At 41.6% G+C, this 23,584-nt stretch overlaps 1 protein-coding gene across 1 annotated transcript in view; it reads left to right on the top strand.

The window, feature by feature from the left end:
- The first annotated feature begins 1,718 nt into the window (after positions 1-1,718).
- LOC124995769 (collagen alpha-1(XVIII) chain-like) overlaps positions 1,719-23,584 on the top strand; it is a 49,307-nt gene continuing 27,441 nt past the window's right edge. Inside the window, exons 1-2 of the mRNA XM_047568427.1 lie at positions 1,719-2,066; positions 2,158-2,228. Of these exons, the coding sequence (XP_047424383.1) occupies positions 2,050-2,066; positions 2,158-2,228 (88 nt within the window). The 5' untranslated portion in view covers positions 1,719-2,049. The remainder of the gene's footprint in view (positions 2,067-2,157; positions 2,229-23,584) is intronic.

Here is a 23,584-nt window from a genome sequence, read left to right as displayed (position 1 = left end):
AGGTGAAGTGAACACCTGCAGGCATTTTCCTCCATGCCGGAATATGAAGACTTCCCATTAAGCTTAACAAAAAATATTGGAAGAAGTACTTAATGCTGGTGTAGTAGACCACGACTTTCATCACCCAGCTATATAACAGACAAGACATTTACAAAAAGAGCAAAGAGTTGACTGTATCCTGCTGTAAATTTATATATGCCGCAAAGCGAAGGACTGTTTGGGTTTTTGCTCTGAAATGTGATTTTGTGTTGATTTCGTAAAACTTGTCCCTTTTTATCGAAGGGACAAAATGAACTTTTTCCACCTCTTGTGGGAAGCAAATGGCAGGAACTTATGAATGGATTAAAAAATGTGCAAATTAAGATGAGTTGTAGAGTATATTTTTGCCTATTTTGACTCTAAAGGTGCATTTTGATTATCTAGCGTCAGGTAGCCGTGCAGAGGAATGTCGCCTGACAGCTCCTCTGGTCAGTCTGCGTGAGGTCAGAGAAGTGAAGACAGCTCATCGCGAATGCCGCCTCTCTAACAGCATCACTCACAGGCCACGGTGGCTCTTATCTGTCTGAGCCGTCGGAGACGAGGTCTGAACACATCCTTATCTGTCCTCCCCGCTACCACACTGGTGTGTGTTTGTTTCAGACAGATTCCATTTGGCACCAGCGCAAAGTGCTCCAGACATTGTGGCAGATGAATCACTGGTGGTATCACTGGCAGCAAAGATGAGCTAATTCATTATACCTGTAATTCTGTTTAAATATGTAGGCTGTAGAAAACTGAATAATAATAATAAAGAAGATAAGTTTGAGAACATATCTCTGAACAGAAAACGTCTAAAAGTTTAGCCTATTCTGCAAACGTGTTGATCAATCAAACTCTTACTTGGTCAGAATTTCTTCCATTGCAAAGTTCTCTGTGGTTTTGTTGCAACATAGTTTGTAGTGTTACCATCAAATAATAGGTTGTACTTTTTAAGGACTAATTGTCTGAGAATTTTCCGTGAAATTTGGTGGTCTATGAATAACGTTTCTTTGCTGATGATGTAGTACTTTTCCTTTATTCAAACCATGTCCTAGTACTACAACTACTGCAGTTAAAGGGTTATTATAGGGTCCAAATTGTGATTTAATGAGCTCAAATAGCTCATTATAAAAAATGAAAAAAATATTTGCTTCATTAACACTTTCAGAAAACTGCTTCTATCATTAAGTGACATTCTACTGTACTTAGGGTTAGGGGTTAGGGCTAGGGTTAGGGCTAGGGTTAGGACTAGGGTTAGGGTTAGTAAGATGTCACACAAGCCCAATTTCTGTGCTTTCTGGCACATCAGAGCCCAGGAAAGACCTACAACAATGCAGTCTGAAATGATTAGCACCAGGAAAAGTCGGCTTTGTTCCCACAAGTCACTCTTATGTGAACCAAGTTGTCCGGCGTTAGTTATTGGGAAAAAGTTGTAAAATGAAAGGATATTGTTGCCTGCCAGATTTTTATAAAGAAGCTATCATGTCTTTGATGCCAGAGTTGACAAAAAGATCCAATACACATTTAATGCCAGTAGATAATGGGAGGTTTAGTTTTAGCAGTCAAGTATTTTCTATGATCCATTGATAACCTCCTCGGCATACTTAAAAGAAATCTCCTCCCAGCAAGTCAAGGCCACACAAGAAAAGCGCTTTAAAGCACCGGGAAAGTGAGGGAAACCACACCAGTGAGGAGGAGCAGGAGAAGCAGGGAAGGAGGACTTAACTAGAATGTGTTAATTTGTATCTGGAGTTGCGATGTCTGAGGGGAGGGCTGGATTAGAAAGCGGTGGTCCGTAGAGAGAGACGCAGGGAGTCGGATTTCACATTTGGATGGCCCCTTGAGTCTCGACGCACTGAAGCTGCCTTTGTTTGACTGGGAACCAGAGAGAGAGAGGAGGAGGAGAGTTAGAGGCTTTTAGTTTGGAGTGAGAGTGAGTGAGAGAGCGAGCGCCAGAGCGGTTTCCATCCCTCTAATATCACTACCACATATGAACAGGGGAGTTTGAGTGTGGACCTAAGTTCACCATCCATGAAGATGACTTCACGGTAAATGAAACCTACTTTATTTTCTATTAATAAGTTGTTTTAAATGAACTTTTAGTTAGTTTTCTTTCTCCTTACTTCTGTTTTTGTGCAGCATTCCTCCCTGGTTCTTTGGATTATTTCTACTCACCCTCTGCTGCTCCTCTGCCTATCAGCTGCTGGACGGTATGTGCACTATTTCTTGCTGGAGTTGATTTTCTTTTGTAAACTTTCTGCTGACTCAGGAGATTTCATGAGTTGAATAAGAATGATAAAAAATGTTGTACTTTAGTCCCGTGAAGGCACAATGTTAATAGTGGAAATGGGACGGTATCAAGATGCCCTGTGTCACGTGGCTTTCTCCAAACACTTTGGAAAGTTTGCAGACCGCTGCTCTTAAATTATTGTCATGACATCAGAGTGAATGGGGGAGTTACCGGTGGGCTTCTGTGCTGTGTGATGGCTTCAATTATTTCTCTGCCGATATGATTATCAGAGCCCGCGTGTCAGGCTTTACTGTTTCTGCAGATTGTTTTCACAGCTTAAAACTAGACTTTTCCCAAGTGATTAAGAGATCAATTAGAACCCGTCAATATGTTTCCAATTAGTGCTGGAAGGACTGCAGATTTTCTTTTCCACTGCAATTGGAAACAGGCAAAACCTGACAGCTTGCACATTGACAGACAAGCTCCGCAATCAGTAGCTTGGCGTAATTAAGGCAGCGAAGATGATGTAATTGTGTTGGAAGGTGCTTGTCAGAGGTGAAGGTCGACGTCGGCTGTGTCTGAGAGCTCCGTTTTATTAGCCCTCATCCTGACAGACAGGCCAGTTTGCCATCACTGCTCTCGTCAGTGTGCTGGAATCCAGTTTGGCATTTGCAGTTATGTGTGTGGATATCTTGACCTATTATGACCACAAAGACCTCCATGTCACACTAGCGGCATTGTCCAGACCCAGGCTGACGGATGCAGGATCTCTGCAGCTAATATGGTCGTCTCATGTTCTGAAGTCAGAAGCACAGTATCAGCATCCCAGCAGAGCATGAGGGTGCATGTGTGTGAGTGGGTGGGTCATGTCCAACTAAAGAGAAGTTTTGCATGTGTGATTTTCTCGCCCGGTTTCCTCTACTGTAACTCCTGCAGATGTTGGCTAGGCCAGAGGCTCCACTCTCAGGCTGTTTGTACATTTGCCATAACTCTAATCCTCCACTATGATTCACTTTTTCAAGAGAGGAGAAAAGACTCTGCGAGTGTGAAGGGGTAAAAGAAGTGTTTGTGCGCGTGTGTGCGCACACGCATGCTGGCTCGCTTGCCAGAGAGAGCACCAGGGACAAATATTTCCAGGCTGCATGCTGTAAATATTCTTGAAAACAGAGCTGTAGCCGTGGCAACATTCACATTTCTGTGCGTGATTGTAGAAATAAAATTGACACAGCCCTCAGTGTGAAGCAGTGCACCGGCTCTGAGTGCGTCCTGATGTTTTCACGTGGATGCGGCGGAACTGAGAGCCGGAAGGACAAAAGAAATTCCATGACTGGAGCTTCAGAGCTCTGTTCTGCTGGAAAATACGGTGTATTCAGCATACGTTCATGCATGTAGCGTAAGTGCTGAAGTTAACATGGTATCTGTTGATGAGCAACAACACGAGTTAAGAAGGGCCCAAGCACCAAAACAAGAACCATAAAAGCCTGCCCTCAAGGGGTTAGCTGCTTTGAATCTTCACTAACGAGAAGCATGTCAGCAAACACGGCATGCAGCGCAGCGTCACGTCTGAACGCACGGTCACGCCTTCGTACCACACCTTTCAAAAAAGAACACGCAAACTTGCATCTCATTCCTGGTGTTGTCCATCTGCTGTACACATGTTGATTATTCACAAATCACAGTGTTTTTAATTATGCGAAACGACACCAATGCGCTGAGTCACTTGGCAGCCGGGGAGGATGGATGCTATGACGTGGCGGATGCCGTGCGGATTGCATTGAACTGGACGCTAAGGGACAGGGTGACAATGTAAACGGCAGGATTGCGATGATGCAAGTCCCCAGAGGTCACTGAAGGGTGGTGTGACTGATTTTAACTGATTCAAACGTGGGCAACATTCGACTTATGGGTGAAGGCGTTTTGAACATTCTGAGTCATGGATGGACCTCAAGTTCATTTAAATCTATCTCAAAAAAGAAAGAATGCTATTTGAAAGAAAATGAAACTGTTTTTTTTTTTCAGTTAAACAGACAGATGTTCAGTGAAAGTCAACAGTGGTTGTTTTTTTGTTTTTTTTCAACTTCCCCTTGTAAAATGTTCGCTGCTGTCTAAATAACCAACCCTTAGATCATCACTGATCAAATCAAAGATTCAGATGAAAAACTTTGGTAGAATGATACTTTAAAAGGTGGTACTTCACCAGTTTTACAAATGAGTATCTTTACAGGTTTCGGGGTGGTTCATACTAGAGCAGATGTGAGAAGTTGTAGCAGCAGAGGTACCTGCAGATATCTGTGGTCTTAGCTCTACAGAGAGAGATGAGTTACCCGAGCTACCGTAGGTGCAATGAGCCTCCTTCTGTAACTCCTTGATTGAATATTGGGGGCTAATCACAGATAGCATTTTCTCTTGTGCCCAAACAAAAGCTGGGCAGAAAAGTGACACATTATTGTAGAGTGAAGAAGAAAGAGGACAACTGAAGGAGGTAGAAAGGCTGATTCAAACCAAAAAAAACAAACAAAAAAAAACAATAGCTCTTCATGTTAATCGACAGTCGCATGCTGATGTTGAATTTAAGGAAGTTGTCTGTAAGTCCTTCCACGTCCATTTGGTCTTGATTCAATCCCCAACATGAGCCTGGCTTGGCTTCAGCTGGATGTAGGTCATCTGAACTGCAGGCCAGATCAGGTTTTGATTAAACTTAAACGATTAAACTAATTTCAACTTTAGCACAATAGAGTTCTGGCCAACAGTGATTTCACGAAGACAGGGAAAAAAAAAAAAAAAAAAAAAAAACTTTTAAAGTGTGTGCCATTTTCCTATAAATGAATGTCCAGCTTGCAAGATATGATGTAACACACCGGGTAGTCAGCTTACATCCAGTAACTGAAAGTTGTTTTTTTATTTGGATTTGTATTTGAAACACGTAATACTAGACAACTATTTTGTGGAAAGATGTCAAACTAAGAAAGAAAACAAGCAGGTGATATCATTTCACCTAAACAAGGCAGGAGCTGCCAGATGTGTCTCTGACCACATCAATGTGTGTTTATACTCTGCATGTCAAACACAGAAATGTGCTGTGTGAGGTTTTACAGAATAAAGAATAAATGCTGCATCGGCTGAATTACCGCATGAGGTAATGATACAATGTTTACATCCGATATACTCTGCAGATGCATGCATGACAACCAGTGAACCGTTGGATACATCACCGTGCCAAAAATAATATCAGTTTCACGCCGATATTTTACAACCCTTTTCGTGTACTTGTTTGGCTGGAGGAGAGTTTAGCAAGGATTTTTTATTTTTTTTTGGTTGGCTTGGAATCATAGAGTTCCCCTTACACAATATAGGAAAGTTTATCTAATAAATCACTCAAAGATGAATAACACCATTATTTCCACTGCTAAAAATAAAAAACCGAAGCTGCATGACCCTAGAAGGTGACATTGATGTTGTTTATGTGTCTCCAGTCTCAATACTGAGCTAAACTAATCACTATCACCCAGACGTTTCTAGTCCAACATTAATTATTCTGTCTGTGAAACCCAAACATTTTAAACCATGCTCGTTGTGTCGCGGGTTTTTCAGTTTGTCTTGGTGGTTGTGACTTGAGCCCTTCTTCTCGTGGTCGGTGATGCTTTCATGTGTCTGTGAATTCAAACCGATTCAAGATGTGCCGTGAGTTGCTTGTGCGTCCCAGGTCATTCCTGTTTACGTGCCAGACTCGGACCATTGTGACAGCTACCTCTATATGGATCGCTATTAATTCCTCTAATAGTAGATTTAAAATGAATAAATAAATAAATAAAAACTCCAGTGAAACCTTTAAAAGGATGAGGAGGCCTGTAAAATCAGCAGCTTGAGGGTCGCTAACTGTTCATCCTGCTGACATAACAGTTTGAAGGCAGCTGCTCTGCAGTCTCTGGGCTTGTATCTGCACATAATCTGAAGCAAACCCTAAACCAAAAACATGTGCATTATCCTGGAGGGTAAACAGGAATGGCTAAATATGTCCTGGACAAAACAAGCCACTATTTTAAGTGGCGAACACAGTGTGACAGACAAACAGACAGACAGCGTTGGGTGAGATAAATGGCTCTCTTCAAAGCATGAAACCCGAGGACAAACACAGGATGTGTTTGGAATGTATGGGAGGATAAAGGTGTGACGCCAAACGTCACTCCGACCTCCGTTTTGTCCTCTTACAATTTATGTTGTTTGTCCTCTTTTAGTAAACTGTTGGCGATTGTAAACACATCTGCACAGGAATCTTAAAACCCCCTTTAACTGTAATTGATGGTGCATTTTAACAAGCCCAAACTCACGAGATAACGTATCTTTGCTTAAGCGCCCATTAATGCTTTCTTATCTGAATGTCCATTGTCGCTCATTTATATCAAAGGTCTGGCCATCAAAGGACTTTCATGCTAAATGCTACATGCTGGAGCACTTTCTCGTCAACCGTTTCCCTTTCTTGGTCTTTATTTTAAAATTGATGACGCACATTCACCAGAACATCCATTGGACCCCATTTTATTTAGATGGTGTATATAAATACGAACCCTTTAGCAATCCGCCTGCCTTTTTCTACTTTTTCACCTGCGGGTCAAAGTTCCTGATGTCAGACAAGTATCTGAACAACCACTGCATGGATTTCCATACACATTTAGACACGTCGCGGTGACAGATGATTAATCAGAGTGACTTTGTTGATCCCTTGATGTTTCCACAGCCTGTTGGCATGTAGCTTTAAAAGACAAACTGGCCTGAAATGTTTGATAAACACCTTTCTTCTCTGCTGCCGCTGATGAAGAAGCCACGAGCAAGCCTCTTTGACTCTGCGCCCGCCCACCCGTGCACAGGCAAATAGCCGAAAACCATCCCCGATTCAAAGGAAATTCTTCTCTGGAGCTGTGTTGGAGCATCACGACACACCAACATGATTACAGCTGTGAATCGCTGTTAGTGAGCCGCGTTGCATCCTGTGCACAAAGAGCGCTTTGTGCTCCGCAGAATATGACACATGATATGACTTATGAGTTTTCCTTTAGGAAATAGCCTGCTCACAGGCTTAGAGGTGCATCAAAAGTCCCGCTTCACAATAATGCGAAGTGGTCTGAATTAGCATGTTTATTTTTCTGGGAGCGGCCGCCATCCTGTCTTTTGCGCCACAGAAGCCCCAGTGGGTGAAAACATGGATTTTTTTTTTTTTTTTTTGAGTCTGGAAATTGTCTGTCAGGGAGGAAAGATGGAGCAGAAACAGGCAGGTGTCTGTTTAGCTGTGTGGAGAAGGACGTGCTGTCACAGTGAGGAACATCTGAGTGTGATGAGGTCACGGAGCAGCTTGTGGTTCAAACATAGGCATGCACGAAAGAACTTAATGTCCTTTGTTTACACCATCCCATGTTGAATTAGAATAATGTGAGGATAGTAACCAAAAATATTGGTCATATATTGTGTACCCTGTTCACATACTATAGATTATATATTGCTGCAGGAGTTGGAGTCAGTGGGGACAGATGTAGGTGTTTTTGTATCTCCTTCACCCTCCTCCAACCTCTAATCTCTAATCACGTTTACTCTGTCTGCTGCCTCTAAACCAGGATGTTTGCATTGGAGATGATGTTTGCTCACAGTCAACGTAAATACTGGTAAACTCAAGGTAACACTGCATTTGACCCCCGAAGCCTTTTATGGAATGTTTAACCAGCGAATCATCTGAAAATGGTCCAAAGATATTTGGGGGATTTCGCCTGAATCGACTGAACATTATTTCCGGAACGGTTTATCTGCCTCTGCTTCTCGGCGAAGGCTTTGCACGGTATCTTAAGAGCGCGGCTGCAGGGATTTTCTCCCTTTTCTATCAAAGCGCAAAAGGGAGGCTGGCCAGTGATGTTGGGCGATAAGCCTCTGTGCGGGGCAGCCTGCTTCTTCCCCACCAAAATTCTGCATTATCTCTGTTTGATGTGGGATCAAGGTATTTCTTGCTATTAGTAATTTCAACGTTATTAAATCTGAGTCAAGATAACTTCTAATCTGTGGTCACGCTGGACAATCTTTAACAAGGTTTCTTTGGGTTTTGGTGCTGGTATATTGTCTCAACCTTGACCCCTGGTGCCTCTGCCGTCTAGCTGATGGATCACCGGTGGTCAACAGCACAGCAGAAAAGAAGACTTCAAAGAAAGTGTCACGGTTGAACTTTTCACTGTAGAAACTTGAACTTTTTCATCTCGTTGGACCATGTTTACTATGTAAACGATGTGAACATCGTGCTAGGACAAGACGACGCGCTTATATGATAGTCTGGTGAATTTAATTGTAATTGCGGGATCTTCGGTGAGAAGATTCCACCAGGGTCAGAGGAAGAGTGAAAGGAGAAGAATTCCCATTTGCATTGAGGATTTGATTGTGTCTCAGTGGGAGGTGGGATTAGTGGTGGTGTCGTGGTTGTGTGCACTCAGCTGGCCTGCAGCTGTCTGTGAGCATGCTTCCTGAAAGTCTCAACACAAATCCAATCAGTGGCTTGGTCTCAATTAACCTTAAAGTGATACGCCACCCCTATGTGAAATTTAGTCGCTCACAGTGTTCCCCAGAGTTAGACAAGTGAGGAAAAGTGTTTTTAAATCAGTCCAGGCAGCAGCGCAGCTGTTAGCTTTAGCTTAGCATAGGCGATGTAATGCAGTGTTGCCAATCAGACAGTCCTTCAGAAAAGTGATAAATAAACTCAAGTCAATGTCAATGCAATTAACAGGACGGGATTAACTAGAGCAGATATAGATTTGGGACTATATTCCGGCAAAGCACCGCTGCCAGGTGCAAAGACACCACGCAGCACCTGAAAACCCCAAACTTCCATCAACACACCAGCGTGACTGGTTTTCAGGTGCTGCGTGGTGGCAGCAGTGCTTGGCCAGTGACTAAATTTCACGTGGGTGGTGTATCCCATATGTTTCACCAGTGCAGTGTAGCATATGATCCTCTTCCTGTCCCTCTTTTTGGTTCTGGGTTTACTGAATATGTTCAAAGGTTAAAAGGTTACTTACTAGCTTTCTATAACAACGTTACCTCTGATAATAATATCTCTGTATAATGAAATATCTTCCACTCATACCCTCTATTACCATGTAATGTTTCCTTCCTTCACATTTATTTAAACAGTCCATAGTAGCTGTTGGCTGTAAAATATCTGATGCAAGGGGTCTCTTTAGTTTAATTTGTTTATAACTGTGGAGTTCCTGGAGATGAGAAAACATACACAAGGAGAGTGTTAGAGAGAAGACTTGTCAGCGGTGATCACTTCCTTTCATCAGCGCATCAGCAGCCAAGTAAACATCAACAAACATCGGCCTCTTTCTCGTCTTTTCTTTCAGCCTCTTTTCTCGCATATTATCTATTCGTTCTTGTTCATTTGCATTTTCAATTTCTCTACTTTGTTTTGAAGCACAAATCATAAAGGGGGCAGTGGTGTATGTAGCGTTGCTATTAGTCAGCGAAATTCATGTGGGAAATAACTCAAAATCAGTCTTTTTCACACCTCAGTTTGTGGTTTGTTCTTTGATTTTTTTTGGTTGGCCTCTCGTTAGCACTACCAATTCTCCTATTTGGAAGTGCTACACTCTTTCTTTTGCAAAGCTCCAAAACCATAATTAGGCCTCAGTGTTCCATCAAAAAAAAGGGGAACTAATGTGGTAGTAAATCTGCTTTTTCCTCCTCTAGATCTTTGTATTTTCTCTAAGAGAATTTGGGACTAAAGATGGAAGAGCTGTAAGGATAAGATGTTGATAAATTATTGTCTGGTTCTGTACACATTCTGTCACTGCAATTCACAGTGACAGAATGTATTTATTGACTCTAGCGTGCTTGTGGCTTCTGACTGGGATTCACTGGTGTGTCCCCCAGTAAAAATTCTGATTCAGAAATCGTTTGTGGTCAGATAAAGTCGGATTCTAGACGGCTGCAAACATGACCTCAAGTCTGTGTGGTCACAGAAAACAAGTCAAACACAGCAGTGGGCTTGTGATAAATTACATTCGTTTTGTGTGTCTCTGGTTGATGCATGTAATGCAATATGGACCGTATTTTCTTCTGTCCAGCCTCATGAGGTTATGACGTGACCCAAGTTAATGAGTTCTGTGGAATTTTTAGTCAGTGGTCTGCAATAAAAAAGACACTGCAATGCTCAAAACTGCTTGGAAACTTCCCTAAGGGCTTTGAAATATCCATCCCAAAATGCTTCGGTGATGATGAGAGGAAGTGTTTTGGGTGATTCACTTGATTTTACTTCAACATGTTTGACAGTTTTGCTTCGATGCGATTATGGCTAGAGGTGTGATTTTTATTATTTCACTTTGTGGTCTTACAAGAGGGAAAATTGGATCAAATCACAGCGGAGATGAATTGCGTGTTTCCCCATTACAGTAATTAGATGTATGTTAGCGGTATATTCAGTTCTGCTGAGCCCTTGACTTTAAAATGAGAAACAGATTTGTGTATCAGCGTTGTCAAGCAAAGCAACGCAGCAGTAATCAGGCATACTGATGACTTTAAAATCAGTTCATTTAACCTGGCGCGTTTACGGAGTACTCTCACATTAATTCTATGGTTTAATGTTAAGACAGGACATATATCAGATAACTCTTTGCAGCTAAAGGTAATCTTTTCCAGTTTTGCCATTTGGCAAAGCAACTGTGCTCTTGTGTCGTGACAATGTGACTCTGGTTGATACCTCATAGAACCAAGTAGGCAAAAATCTTAGGCATAATGAGGATTTGTAGAACAGTTCTTGAAGTCTTCACAAAAGCCTTTTGTGGTATTTGAGTTTCCAAGAACAATTTTGGCTCCGAGACAAGCTAGATGAGTGCAGAGGGCTTTGTTTGTCTTCTTCTTCAGGACTTGGTTGAATAATGCTGTCATCACTCAATGCCTCAGCGACACCAGACATCCCATTCTGCTCCTCAGACCCCTCAAGCTTTCAGCAGCTTCTTTTTAACCAGAGAAGAAAGAAAAACAGATCAGTTTTCCAAACAGCTTTCAAAGTCAAGACCTAGTTCAACACCTATTCAGCACCACAAAAAAAGCCTTGATGTGTTTATTACACATAATTGGAAATCTCTGCTTATTGGGTATAATTGGCCTGGAAACAAAAACAGAATGGTTGCTTAATTGGGCTCAAGAAATTAATGATCAAACTTTGGGTCAGACAGAGAAGTTTTGTACCCTTCATGAGACCACCATTGAGCTGCATTCCAGCTTCCAAACTTGTCATCGGCCTCTTCTACCAAAGTGCAAAGAAAACAACGGATCCAGCCTTCCGCAGACATTAAAGCAAAGGTCAGCCTTTATTTAGTTCTACCAAAAATGTTTCACCAGCTCCTCTGCATTTTCAGTCAGATCCCTAAGACGGCCCTGGCAAAAGTCAAACTGTGTGAAATGATTTTTTTTTCTGTCTTTCTGAAAGGGGTTGTTTCCGCCAGAAGCTGAGTTACTTTGACCAGAATGCAATGAAATAATTAGTTGCTTTTTCTGTATATGTAGCATAAGTAATTATGGTACTTAGCAAAAACGATCCCTTCCCGCATGACGTCTTTACTCATATAACCTGAATGGAAGTTGGCGCTGGCGAAAAGATGAAGGCAGTAGCTTTAATGGAAAATCATGGCGGTTAGCAGGATGTCTCTGGCACACAGGGCCTTGGATTAACTGCAACACTAAAATGCTGGTAAATTTTGCCTGTGGTTTGTTTGGCAAAGCTCGTGGTCTCCGTCTAACAGGGCCCTACATAGATGTTTTAAACTAGTTGATTTTGTTGTGTTGTACTTTCTAATCCATCACAGCTGTATGGTTTGCTTTTTGGCATGCTTGATGTTTTATCATCTGATAGTTTTGTGCTCGTAGATATCAGTTACGGTGCACTTTCTGCTGATATATAGATGCAGTCATGATAAAATGATGCACTTTAGTAAAGGACTCTTTATTTCATTGATGTTTAAACATGATAGCTTCTGACTGGACCTAGAGCAAAATATCTCTTTTGCCAAACTGCTGCTCCAATAAAAAAAAGTTCTGTCTCGTTGAATTTGAACAATGCCCAGTTATAGACCCTTCTCGGCACACGCTAGCAGCTGAATCAAGCTGGCAACATGGCCAAGGGGAAGAGATCCAATTTACTGTGATGGTGTGTTTGCCTGAGGAGACCTCTACTCATTTAGCAGCTAACCCTGGATTTGATAACTCTCCCACTGGCAGCAGAAATCAAATATGAACTCCAAAATCCTTTAGGCAAATAATGGCAACAGGAAAATTGCTTTATTTATAATGCATCGTTGAGTGCACAACACCCAATTTCTTTGACAACATTGGCAGAAATGTTACCTTTAGTTTTTATCCTTTTTTTCACGCAGATTCACTGAATGCAAAAGAGCAACGATGAACTCTGTACCTGAGTTGGAGCTAGCCAGAGATTGTACCAGTTAATTGTGTGGAAGTATTTAGACGAAGGACAATTAATTTTTTCTTCATGGTATCATAAAATGAAGAACACATTAGTCATGTCAGTTATAGAGGGGGATACAAACCCTTTAGGTGGAGGCAAATTATCCTTATGTCATTCAGTAATGTTCCATTGTCTCTTGTCGCCATTGTTCTGTTTTCCTCTGTATCTTTTTACCCTCATCAGGCCAGGTCAAACTCTTGAGGATACACATGGCGCTGCCAGATAAACAGATGGGAAAGTTTAACCTCCTTTACATAAGACCATCTCAGAAGAAGAACTGTGTAATCAGATAGAAGCAAGGTCTTCAGTATTTCCTACACTGTGTAGCATGTGGGCCGCTCATGCCAAACTATCCCAGCAGGTGTTTTGGTTTTCCAGCATTTGTTACCAATTTGTATGCATTGTCAGTGCTGAAATTAATTTACTTTGCAAACAAATCATATTTTTATGTTGCAAACTGCTTCCTGAAGGGCTGGAAACGGTTAGTATTTGAGCAGGAATGCATATGTGATTGTTCAGAGCAATGGTTAGCGATAAACCAAACGAAACAGTTTGGTCTTCAAATATCACTCGGCAGCGAAATTTTCATTTCATGATGAATAACATGACAAAAGTTGAAACTTGAACTCAACAGCCAAATCCCAAATACCTGTTAAGATTATCATACTGTCGGTTTATGTTATGAATGTAGAAATCAGCTTCAGGTCAGATGTTGAGGATCAAAGCCGCTGTCAGAGCGCCAGCAGGTACTTGAGGGTTTTTATAGAGGCTAACAGCTACGTGCAATCTCCTCTGTCATAGGTTGACTGTCAGCGAGGAGAGAGGCCAGCTTCTAAATCTGGAGAGCTTTACACCCATGTATAAACTCACACACCCAACACACATGCACACACACATCTTCAGACCAGCTGAACCAAGGTTGAGTTGTAACATTTGTTTCTGGATTAGGTTACTTCAGCAACGGCTCTGTAAATCAAACCGTTGATTCTGGAGAGCACTGAGGCAGTTCATGGTTGGAGAGGTGAAAAAGATTCTTACACAGTTACGCTGTGGGGAGTCCCCTTAAGGTCAATCATTATACCATTTACCATTACATGGTAAAGACCTGTTATGAGATTAGGCTTAAGTTAAGGTTTAGGGTTAAGCAATGACGTGGTAAGGTAAGCCTCCAAGACATTAATGTAAGTCAGAGTATCGTCTTAATAATTGTTACAGTTTTATGACTGTTTCAGTCATTTAGGTTTCAGGCAAAGAGCCACATAGTGCTTACTACTTCCTTTCAGCTCCATTGGTTACCAATTAAGCTGCTCAGGATGCAACTGTTTCTGGTGTGTTTTCTTCACTTGTAAGAAAACCCACCCATAAATGATTGTAAGTCATATAAATTATCTGATTAATATGATAAATTGAATACACACGGAATAGCCACAACATAAAAACCACTGACAGCAGAAGCGGAAGTGAAGACCAGGCCAGGCACCCCCACCAACCCAGCAGAAGTTGGCCACAATGTTATGCCTGATTGGAGTACTTGCTAAACCCTCGCACATGATAACTAGAGGTTCTCAAAAAGGCATCCACACAGGGTTGAACACCAGGAACACATGATCTGATATTGACCATGTCATTTCACCGGGGTCATCAGTTCTGTGTAGAACAAAGACGATGAATTGCTGATTAAACAGTGCATTGAAATGCCACAACTGACAAGTCACGCCGCTTCTTCCTGCTGTCTGAATTTGGCGCCGTCGTGTCTGAGTTCCCTCTGAAGCTATTATTAGTGAAAAGCCATTCATCAGAAATTCAGCTGTCAGCCATCTCACTGACCAGTTAATCAAGTTTTATCTTTAAAAATGTATTTGTAGCTTTTCACTATCCACTGTTGCTGTAAATGTAAACCTTTGTTTTCTGCTCCAATAAACAAGACAGTAAGGGTGAAGTAAAGGCCTCGTAGTACTAGGACTTTCTTCAGTTGTTCCACTTGTTGGGCCAACATCCAAAACCTGTCAGTATTTCACTGACAAGCTGACATTGTGGAGATACACAAAGATGGTCTCAGCGGAGCAATATGCACACACTGAGAATATGGCAAATGAAAACATGCTGGAAGCTACGAGCCTTGACTGTAAAAGCACAGACGATGTTTCCATCATGCAGAGCAGCAGCAGCTGGAGCAGAGAAATTACAGACTTTTGTCCACTTAAGGCGTTGCACCATTATTGAGCATATTGCTAGTTAACTACACAATTGGGATAATGGTAATAAAACTGGGACACTAACATTGTTATTATTTTAATGTCCTAAGGTTTACACCAAAAATGTGTAGATTTTTCACACTTAATTCCAGACCAGGGGTAACGAGGTGAATAAGAGTTGAAGGATCCAAGTATTTGCCTTTGAGTGTTTGTCATTGCCTTTAATACGGTTGACCGGTTGACCAGTTGACCAGCGGTTGACCAGCCCTCATTCTCTTTCTTATCTTTTCCTCCTTATTTATTCATTTATTTCTCTTCCCCAGACCTTCTGTTCTTCAGGCTAAGTGCTCCTGTCTTTCTGTATCTTCTTGCATGTCACATAGCCCAAACTAAACTTGCTCTGTATGGTGTTCTGCAGAATAGATCTATGGTCATATTTTCTTAGTTTGCCCTAACATTCCAATTAATCCCCCACCCCGCAATGTTTGTCCATCAGCAAACAAGTACTTCTAAAAAGGCTTAGCCACAGCGCTCGAAGCATTTGGGAGACGAGGAGGAATTTTCTGTTGAATTAACAAGCCAATGAGCTTGACCTGGTTTTGACCTGACAATGATGCTAACAGCTGCTGAGTGTTCTCACTCGTTGTAGGACACTGGGATCAAGGGTTGGGCTCATTTCCTCCCCAAGGTGAACCTGGACCGCATTCTGATCGAGTTCAGCAATTGATGCTCATTTTTGCACTTAGTTTTTACTCACAGTAGTAATGTTAACTATTGTGATGGAGAGAGTTACCATGGGGGTGGTTTTATACCGCATTGTTCAAGAGAGGTGTGCATAATAACAAAGAAAATTACGCTTCACATGAGCAGCAAGGAGTTCTTTCTTTCAAATTTGAAACTTTTATTCTCTTTGACTCACTTGTGTTATCTGCAGCCATTGGAAAGTGTATTGCAGCCAACTAAAGTTATAAATACAAATGATGTGAAGTTTAGAAGCAATATCGCACACGGTAACTCAGAAAGCTTTACAGGCCTCAGTGAAGTCAAAATAAAACCCTCTGCAGTAAAGCCGTGGGTAGGAGATTTACCAGAAAGTACTTACACTACGCAGAGGTTCAAATCACAAGGGCTTTAAAACTCAACATCAGCTTTATAGTAAGCCACAGAAGCATTAGTGTGATAGGGAACTGAGGAATAAAGCATGGCTCACGGTTGGCTCTCCAGTTCTTTGCGAAGGTGTTGGATGAGGCCAGGTCTCTGTGGAGACAGGTCAAGTACTTTTCCACTAAACCCCCCTCCCAAGTTTGTACATGGTGCATTGTTATATAGAAACCGAAACACACACTAAATATGACTGTAAACTGTTGCACAATATTGTCATGTGCTAAATTCAGAAGCAGGATACAGACAGGGTGTTCTTTTCCAATGTTCTCAGCATGACAAACACTCTGTCTTCCTTTGCCCTTGACTAAACGTATTCTTTTATGGACCCTAGTTATTGAAAGACCAGTTTTATGGTCCATGAATAGAGCGAATGCATCCACTGAGTAAACACAGTTTCATATTTGAAACAACTACTTGGGTCATCTGGGTCATTCTTGTCTGGGTCGGCCAGGCCGGTCAAGACTCTTGAAGCAGTGATGGTCAACAGGCGCTGTTGGACGCGGCCACACTCGAGTGAATGAATGGACTGGACTGCGAGTGGATTGGCTGCCGTCCCATTCTTCAGACTAGAGCGAACAGTTCACGCAGCCAAAGCAGATGGTATCACTCAGACCGCCCCCCCCACCCCTCTACACCCTCACTCTGTAGGAACAGTTTGGATAAGCTACATGGGTATCTGCTGTGTGATGAATACAGACATGTAAAACGTTCGCCTCACTGCAAAGTTTTGGCATTCATTACTGGAAAAGAGGAAAAAGTGATCTAAAGAGGTTTCTTTACAGCCGTTGGAGCTGATATGGATGAAGATGAAAAGGTCACAGGACCGTGTTCTGTTGCAGATGTTGCTTAGTACATTTGCCGAGTTTATAGTTTTCCTCATCCTCCTTTCATGTCTCTCTTGGTTGCTTTATTACTTTTCTAACCAGTATGCGTTTTTCCATTGCCTTTCTCCATTTTTTTTTCCACCTTTTGGACAGGAGCTATGACGAACTATAGTAATGTCAAAAGGTTAGGGTTAGACTTAGAAGACTGAGTCAGAAAGAAGCCCTTTATATTTTTCTACTGAGCTTCTTTTTAGCTGACGATTAATTGTCTCCTCTAGTTCGTTCCCATGGCTGCGCTTCCTCAATGGTCTTCACTCTCCACATTGCTCATTCATCACAGGCACTTCAGTTGAGAAATCCTCAATTCATCATTCTCCCTACCCATTAATGAAGAAAGAGACTTCGCAATGTCTCTCCACAGGTTCTGCGTTGAAGACTGGACATTGTGGCGGCAAGCTGCCAAAAATGGGCCGTGTTGTTTTTAGCCAGCCCATCATTTTTCTGACACTTTGGTCAGAGTGCAGTTTCTACAGCTGGTTAAACACAGCTTGGGGTAAGCTGAGCAACATGCCGTTTACGCTGAGCCGCGTGACTTCTGAACCCTATAGACATCCTCTTTTAATCAGATTATTTTATCAGACTGCTTTAATTAACTTGGAGACAGAGTAAGAGCTATATCTTATCTGAAAAGATCCAAATTATTACGACTGATTGTAACGTAAAGGATGTGAACTTCAGGACACAAAATCTTAATGTGGCTTTCCAATGTTGATGTTTTATTAGACTTGTCAGGTTAAATGTCTTCATTGTCATTCATAGTGTGCAGAAAAAAAACTGTTAGGGGTGCATAACCAGACAAGGCTCTGTTGTATTTGGTCCTTCTGTGTCACTTAAAATATTGTGATAAGTTTTTATGTCTTAAGGAATTTCTGTGCCAGCATCCCTGTGTAAGCTCACTCCGGCTATCGATAATTTTTTATGGATTTGAGGTTTCCTAGAATAAGCAAACTTCAGGTTCAGCACGACAACATTTCGGGAACATTAGATTCTCCCGGAGCTGTTCTTGGCTTGTTTAATCAGACAAATATGTGATGAATTGCAGCGAATGTCTGTTTCAGTAAATTGTGCTTCAAAAGTAAATTCTTAGATCCTTTTAAAAGTTGAATGAGCTCTTTAGGCGGCATGATATGTGCACAGGTTTAGGACACAGTTAACATAAGCTGTTACTCAGAGATGCGTGTAATTCTTGATATTCAGCTGAAAATGTCCTTAGGGAATCCAGGTCAAATATTAAGAAAAAAAAAATACTTCAAATTTTTCACTTTACAAAGGTGATACTGTTCTCCCGCTAACTCTGCCATGTTGGTTCCCCATATTAAGATGGAAGATAAGAAAGAACTGAAAGAGGAGGAAGCTGACGGCTGTGTGTCTGCCTGCAAGTGTGTTTGGGGTGAGATGGACAGGAGGAATACTTGGCTCCACTAACCTGACTGTTTAGCTCTTGGCTCTCTCCAGCCTCGGAGGAAAAGGCCCTTTATCAGAGACCCGGGTCTTGTCTAGTCCCTTGGCTTATTTGGGCACACTACATCTGTTTGAATAACTGGCCTAGACACTCACCAAAACAACGTTAAATCCTCAGTCTGAATTCTTATAGGCCCCTTCATGGCCTATGTCATTGTGCCAAAACCAAAAAATCAAAAACACTAACTTGAAGTTTTATTGCCTACCAGCAACCGCAATTTGTAGACAACTTTGGTTTAGGCTTTGGTGGTTAAAACAAAGGATTGTAATACATCATCAGTTTCAGCCTAGCTAACGTTGTGGGTTAGACTAAATTATGACTGAAATTACGCTAAGTTAATGCTTATTTAGGGAATTCTTGTTACATGTTAAGGCTAATGCTAACTGCTAGGTAACGGAACATGTTTCAGGGGTGTCCAAGTAGAAGTTGCATTTGCTACGTTACCCTTCACAGTGGTTCCACTTACTTCTTGTAATATCTTTGTTGGAGAGGCTTCACTTCGTCCCCTCTGTGTCCTCCTTTGGTCAAATCGTCCATCCAGTGAGTGACAGTGTAGGGGTCAGTGAATATACTCCCATCAGACAGAGTCAACTTTTTAAAATAACACTCACCGTCTCGGGGAATGAATGTATTAGTATAGTCTCTAAAATATGTGTTTTACTTGTTCATTCTTACCAAAACATTCCATTGAAATATGCTAACCGCTGTTTACAAGCTATAGTGTTTGAGATGTTTTGCATCCAGTTAAGCCCCGCCCCTCAAAACAATTGTTTTTAGAAACCTTGAAGGGGTCTATATTACACTGTCATGTAAATTCCTCAGTTTTCATCTGCTGCGTTGCCCAATTTAATGTTTTGACAAAAAGAAATTAGTGTAAGTGTATCTTGATACAGGATACAAACCCCAATCTTGTGTAGAAAACAAAGACAAATTCCTTGAATTGCGATTTATTGCGGCTCAGTTCTTAACAATTGGGCCTACACTTTTAGAAATTAATATATATATATATATATTAAAATAAAAAGAAAAACATCATTATAACATCAATCAGGACTTGACAAGTTCTTTCAACCCTGACCTGCCTTGACCCCTCTCCTCCTGGATGCTGCAATTACACTGTTTTCACTAGGTAGTCATTATATACTCCTCTTCCATGGTCCACTGGTGTCACACAGTGACCTTTAACCCCTTGTGAAACCTGCAGCAGCGCCTCCACTAAGCCCCAGTTTAGCATTAACAAGGCTGTGGAGGGTCTGCAATTTTTATAGGCGGGGTAGATGTTATTTGTGCTGAGGACGCAGGATATTCACACTCTAAAAGTAGTATCAGTGCTTACTATGTGGTATGTACATAAAACATTTCACTAAGTTCCATATCGTCTGTAAACTGTTTGCGTTAGCACAAAACTGCACACACAACTGACCATTGCACAAAGTTGATCAAAGAGCAGATATACACTCTTTCAGAGAGTAAGAGCTTTCCACTGTATACATTATCATATATTAAGTGGACAGTAGTCTGTAAGACCACCGGCGGCGAAAAAGCTGGTCCGACTCACTGAGAAACCGTGAACCCTGCTCCCAAGGATGAATGCTGGATGAAACACAAGAATGCGCTCTGCTTGCCACCCAGCCCCTTTTACCCCAATCCAGACCTCACTTTACTTGTCACACATAAGGCTCCCGTTGTATGTCAGTGTGTAGTTCTGTGTCTGGGAGTCATAGAAAGAGAGACCTTTTTAAAGCTGCATTGAAAGATGGCGCTTCAGTCTTTTATCCTTTCGGCTACCCCCATTTTCCCTTCTAGAATTACATTTTCTTATAGGATTTGGCCACTGGCGGGGAGTCTTCTCGGAGCACAAATGGTTGCAAATTGAGTGCGTAACAAAGAACTCTGAGTACTCAATATGATGGATGAATATCTAAATCCACCAGCATTAAACATTAGTTTCATAAGGCAATACTTGGTCACTAATTCCTCAGTCGCGCTCCTCGACAACAAAGTGTACCAGACAGATTTTCTGGTGACATTACATTCTTTGTAGTTGTGCTTTTTCTGTTTGTATAACTTATCTCCTTGTTTGTGCATGGCAAATGAAATTTTGTGGTGTGAGGCGAGACATTATCTGGGGCCTCGAGCTGTTCCCAAGCAGTTTTTGTGGTGGCACATACTGTCCTGCTGAGGAAGTATGACGCTGCCAGGAAGTGTGGTTGGTGGGTTGTGTGTTTAAACTATGTTTCGGTGAAGGGCAAATATCAAAATACCATCAATATGAATGCTGGGTTTCTCAGTAGAACATTGCTTTATAACAAGATGATCAATTGTATCAACGTCACCTGTCACTGGCTTTAATGTTGACACTATTCCAGGGTCTGTCCCAAGCTCTTGACCTTGCTCTTGGTCTTAGTTTTTATTATGTCTTTGCCACCTGAATCTATCACTTATTTTTGATGCCTACATTCAGTTAATCTAACTGAGAGTCTGTTCATTCATATATGATTATATCCTTTAAACCGTTGCATTGATTTGGACACTGAACCTGTTCCCTTTGCTTTCAGCACCAACTTCCTCCCAACTTAAAATGATCCCGGTCTCACCCACCGCTACTGAATGATGGGAAAAGACTAGATACAATGTTATCACTAGTCTGGACACTTCTCAACTTTGGTGACAATTCTATTGATAAAAAAAAAAAAAAGTTGCAGGCAAACAGAATATGTGTGCACCACTTTAACAGTAATGTATTCCATCTCCCCTCATCTGGGAGGTTTGCTCGGTGGTTTCGATACAGCAGCTGGCATCAATAAGGATGAGACGGGAGTGCACTACCTCATTTTGCTGCGGTGGGTACGCCGAGTCACTTCTTGGATCTGAACTAAAATTGATGCATTGGAGCTGGTTAAGTTTCAATTGTTTGACAGAAACACCAAGAGGTGTGTCTGTTTGGACTGCAGATGCAATGTGGTGTTTCCACTTAATTTCAAGGCAGCATGCAACAAATTATGGCGAGTTAAACATAGACGGAAAGTCAGAGATTTAAAATTTCTAGAATTTTACATTATTACAACTATATGAAATGATGATTCATTAACATATATATCTGTTCAAACTAGAATAGATCCATTCAACCTCAGACGATTCTAACCAGAGTGATCTGTTTTACTAAGTCGGCGACCGAAGCCACTTAACTCTCCATCCAACTTATCACTTCCTCCCTGTGGATTTGTGAAAGGTTTGGCTACTGTGGAATTTCCCTGAAAAACATTTAATGTTTAGGATTCATTTCCCTCTACCCGATGAGCTAATTGCATTTTCTTATTTATTTTTTCCAGGCATGGGAACTAATAGCTCATGCCTGAATAATCAGCCTATTAGCACAATGCTGAAGTAGCCCTTTTCGTTTTATAATGGGACCAGAACTCTGTACGGGGGTTATCTGGGGACATAGACGGTTTCAGCTGCCTTTGTAGAGCGGTGCTGCCGAGCCAAGAACATAATGTGTCATGGAAAACTGATTTGTTGGGAAATCATGCACGCAGAATTTGGATGTGATTGGTGGAGATGTTGTTGGTAACGGCAGGATTTTCTTCTCCTCTGTAGTCGGTGATGATTGCACATCGCTGTGACTCATGTTCTCGGCAGCTGCATCAGGAGTGCTCTGTTTATATAACCAACCGTCGACAATGAATGTGGAGCACACCTAATCAGTAATCAACTGATGACTGCGGTTGGAGAGAGGCTCTTGTAAAACTTGCATTAAAACAAATTTTCAAAAGTTTCAAATGGGTTTGAGCCAGAAATAGCCCAGAGCCATTCTCATGACTTGTCTGCTGGAATCTGGCTCTGCTCTACGGTTTGTTGACTTAACTGCCATTGGGCTGAATAAGAAAGGCCAAATGAAGCCCCTTTATGGTTTAATAAGAGAAATGAAAGGGATTTATTCAAATATGAATTCAAATACCTGCAGAAATATACTTTGCTGACATGGGTGCAACGATTTATTCCAAATTACGTAAACCATCTGGTTCATCTTACAAGCTGTTGAAATTTAAATGGCTGTAAAAGCTTTTTTGCGTTTTATGAGGATAATCAGCTGTTGCTGGGCTATTAGAGCACATTGACTTTATCATGGAAAATGTCCTTCTACTAAGAGCAGTTGCTGGAGCCAACTGTTTGACTGTTACATTTGTGAATCTACTTTATGATACGATCTTTTGTCTTCTGCCATTTATTTTTTTATTTTTTTAAACGACTTCAAACCAGTCTGCCATCTCTTTACATTAAGAGGCTTCCTGATCATTCAGGTTTAGACCAAACCGAGAACAAGCTCCTCTTGTGTACATTAAAGCTGCACGGGCTAAACCCACGCATGGCGGCTCCAGATACGTGTTTGCATTTCTCAGTAAGTGAAGGACTCCATTGAAACCGTGCTTCCGAAGAACTAAATAGGTAGATCTAGTGTGAATTTACAGTACTCTGTTGCCGTCCTCGTTTCTGATCCCTAGACGGAAACAGGCGTGTCTTAAATCCTGTATAAATAAAAGCAAAAACAAACTCAAATGCGCAGTGACATAGTTGTAGAAATATTTCTTTCTCTCCGTTATTTTGGGGGAACCAAGCCTGCAAACAGTAGGACATTTTCCCATACAAATCATAATCTCCGCAGCGTCTCTCTCCATGTGTGGCTCATGTGGTTCAGCTGCTACAGCAAGGTGCTTGCAACACCATGCGATGTCGTTTTCCCATCGGGATAAAAATATGGTTGCAATATCAACCACAAGTAGTCTGTTTTGGATGAAATCTCTGGAAAGCTGCATCGAGTTGAGCAAGTCTGGTAGCGTGCTGACTTTGGGACATTTTTGAGTGTCAGATTGTTTGTTTTTACGCACACGGGCTTCCTATTTCTGGGAGCTCGACTGTCAGCTGTTCCGAACGTACAGGAAGGTCACATGTCCGTGTGCTGCCTCATAGATACGTCCACCTCACGTTCTTCTCGTGCACGATAGCAACACTGCAATATCATTTTCATTCTGATTCTTTGGATTTGTCTCACGCTTACCAGACCACTGCTAGATTATTCAGTGAACTCAAATTTGGGGGTTTCTCCACCCTCAGAAGGCCCACGTCCATTCTCTG

The sequence above is a fragment of the Mugil cephalus genome, chromosome 18 (assembly GCF_022458985.1).
Source record: "Mugil cephalus isolate CIBA_MC_2020 chromosome 18, CIBA_Mcephalus_1.1, whole genome shotgun sequence".
NCBI lineage: Eukaryota > Metazoa > Chordata > Actinopteri > Mugiliformes > Mugilidae > Mugil > Mugil cephalus.
Note: the sequence above shows the minus strand (reverse complement) of the source record. Positions and strands in the feature narration are given on the sequence as shown.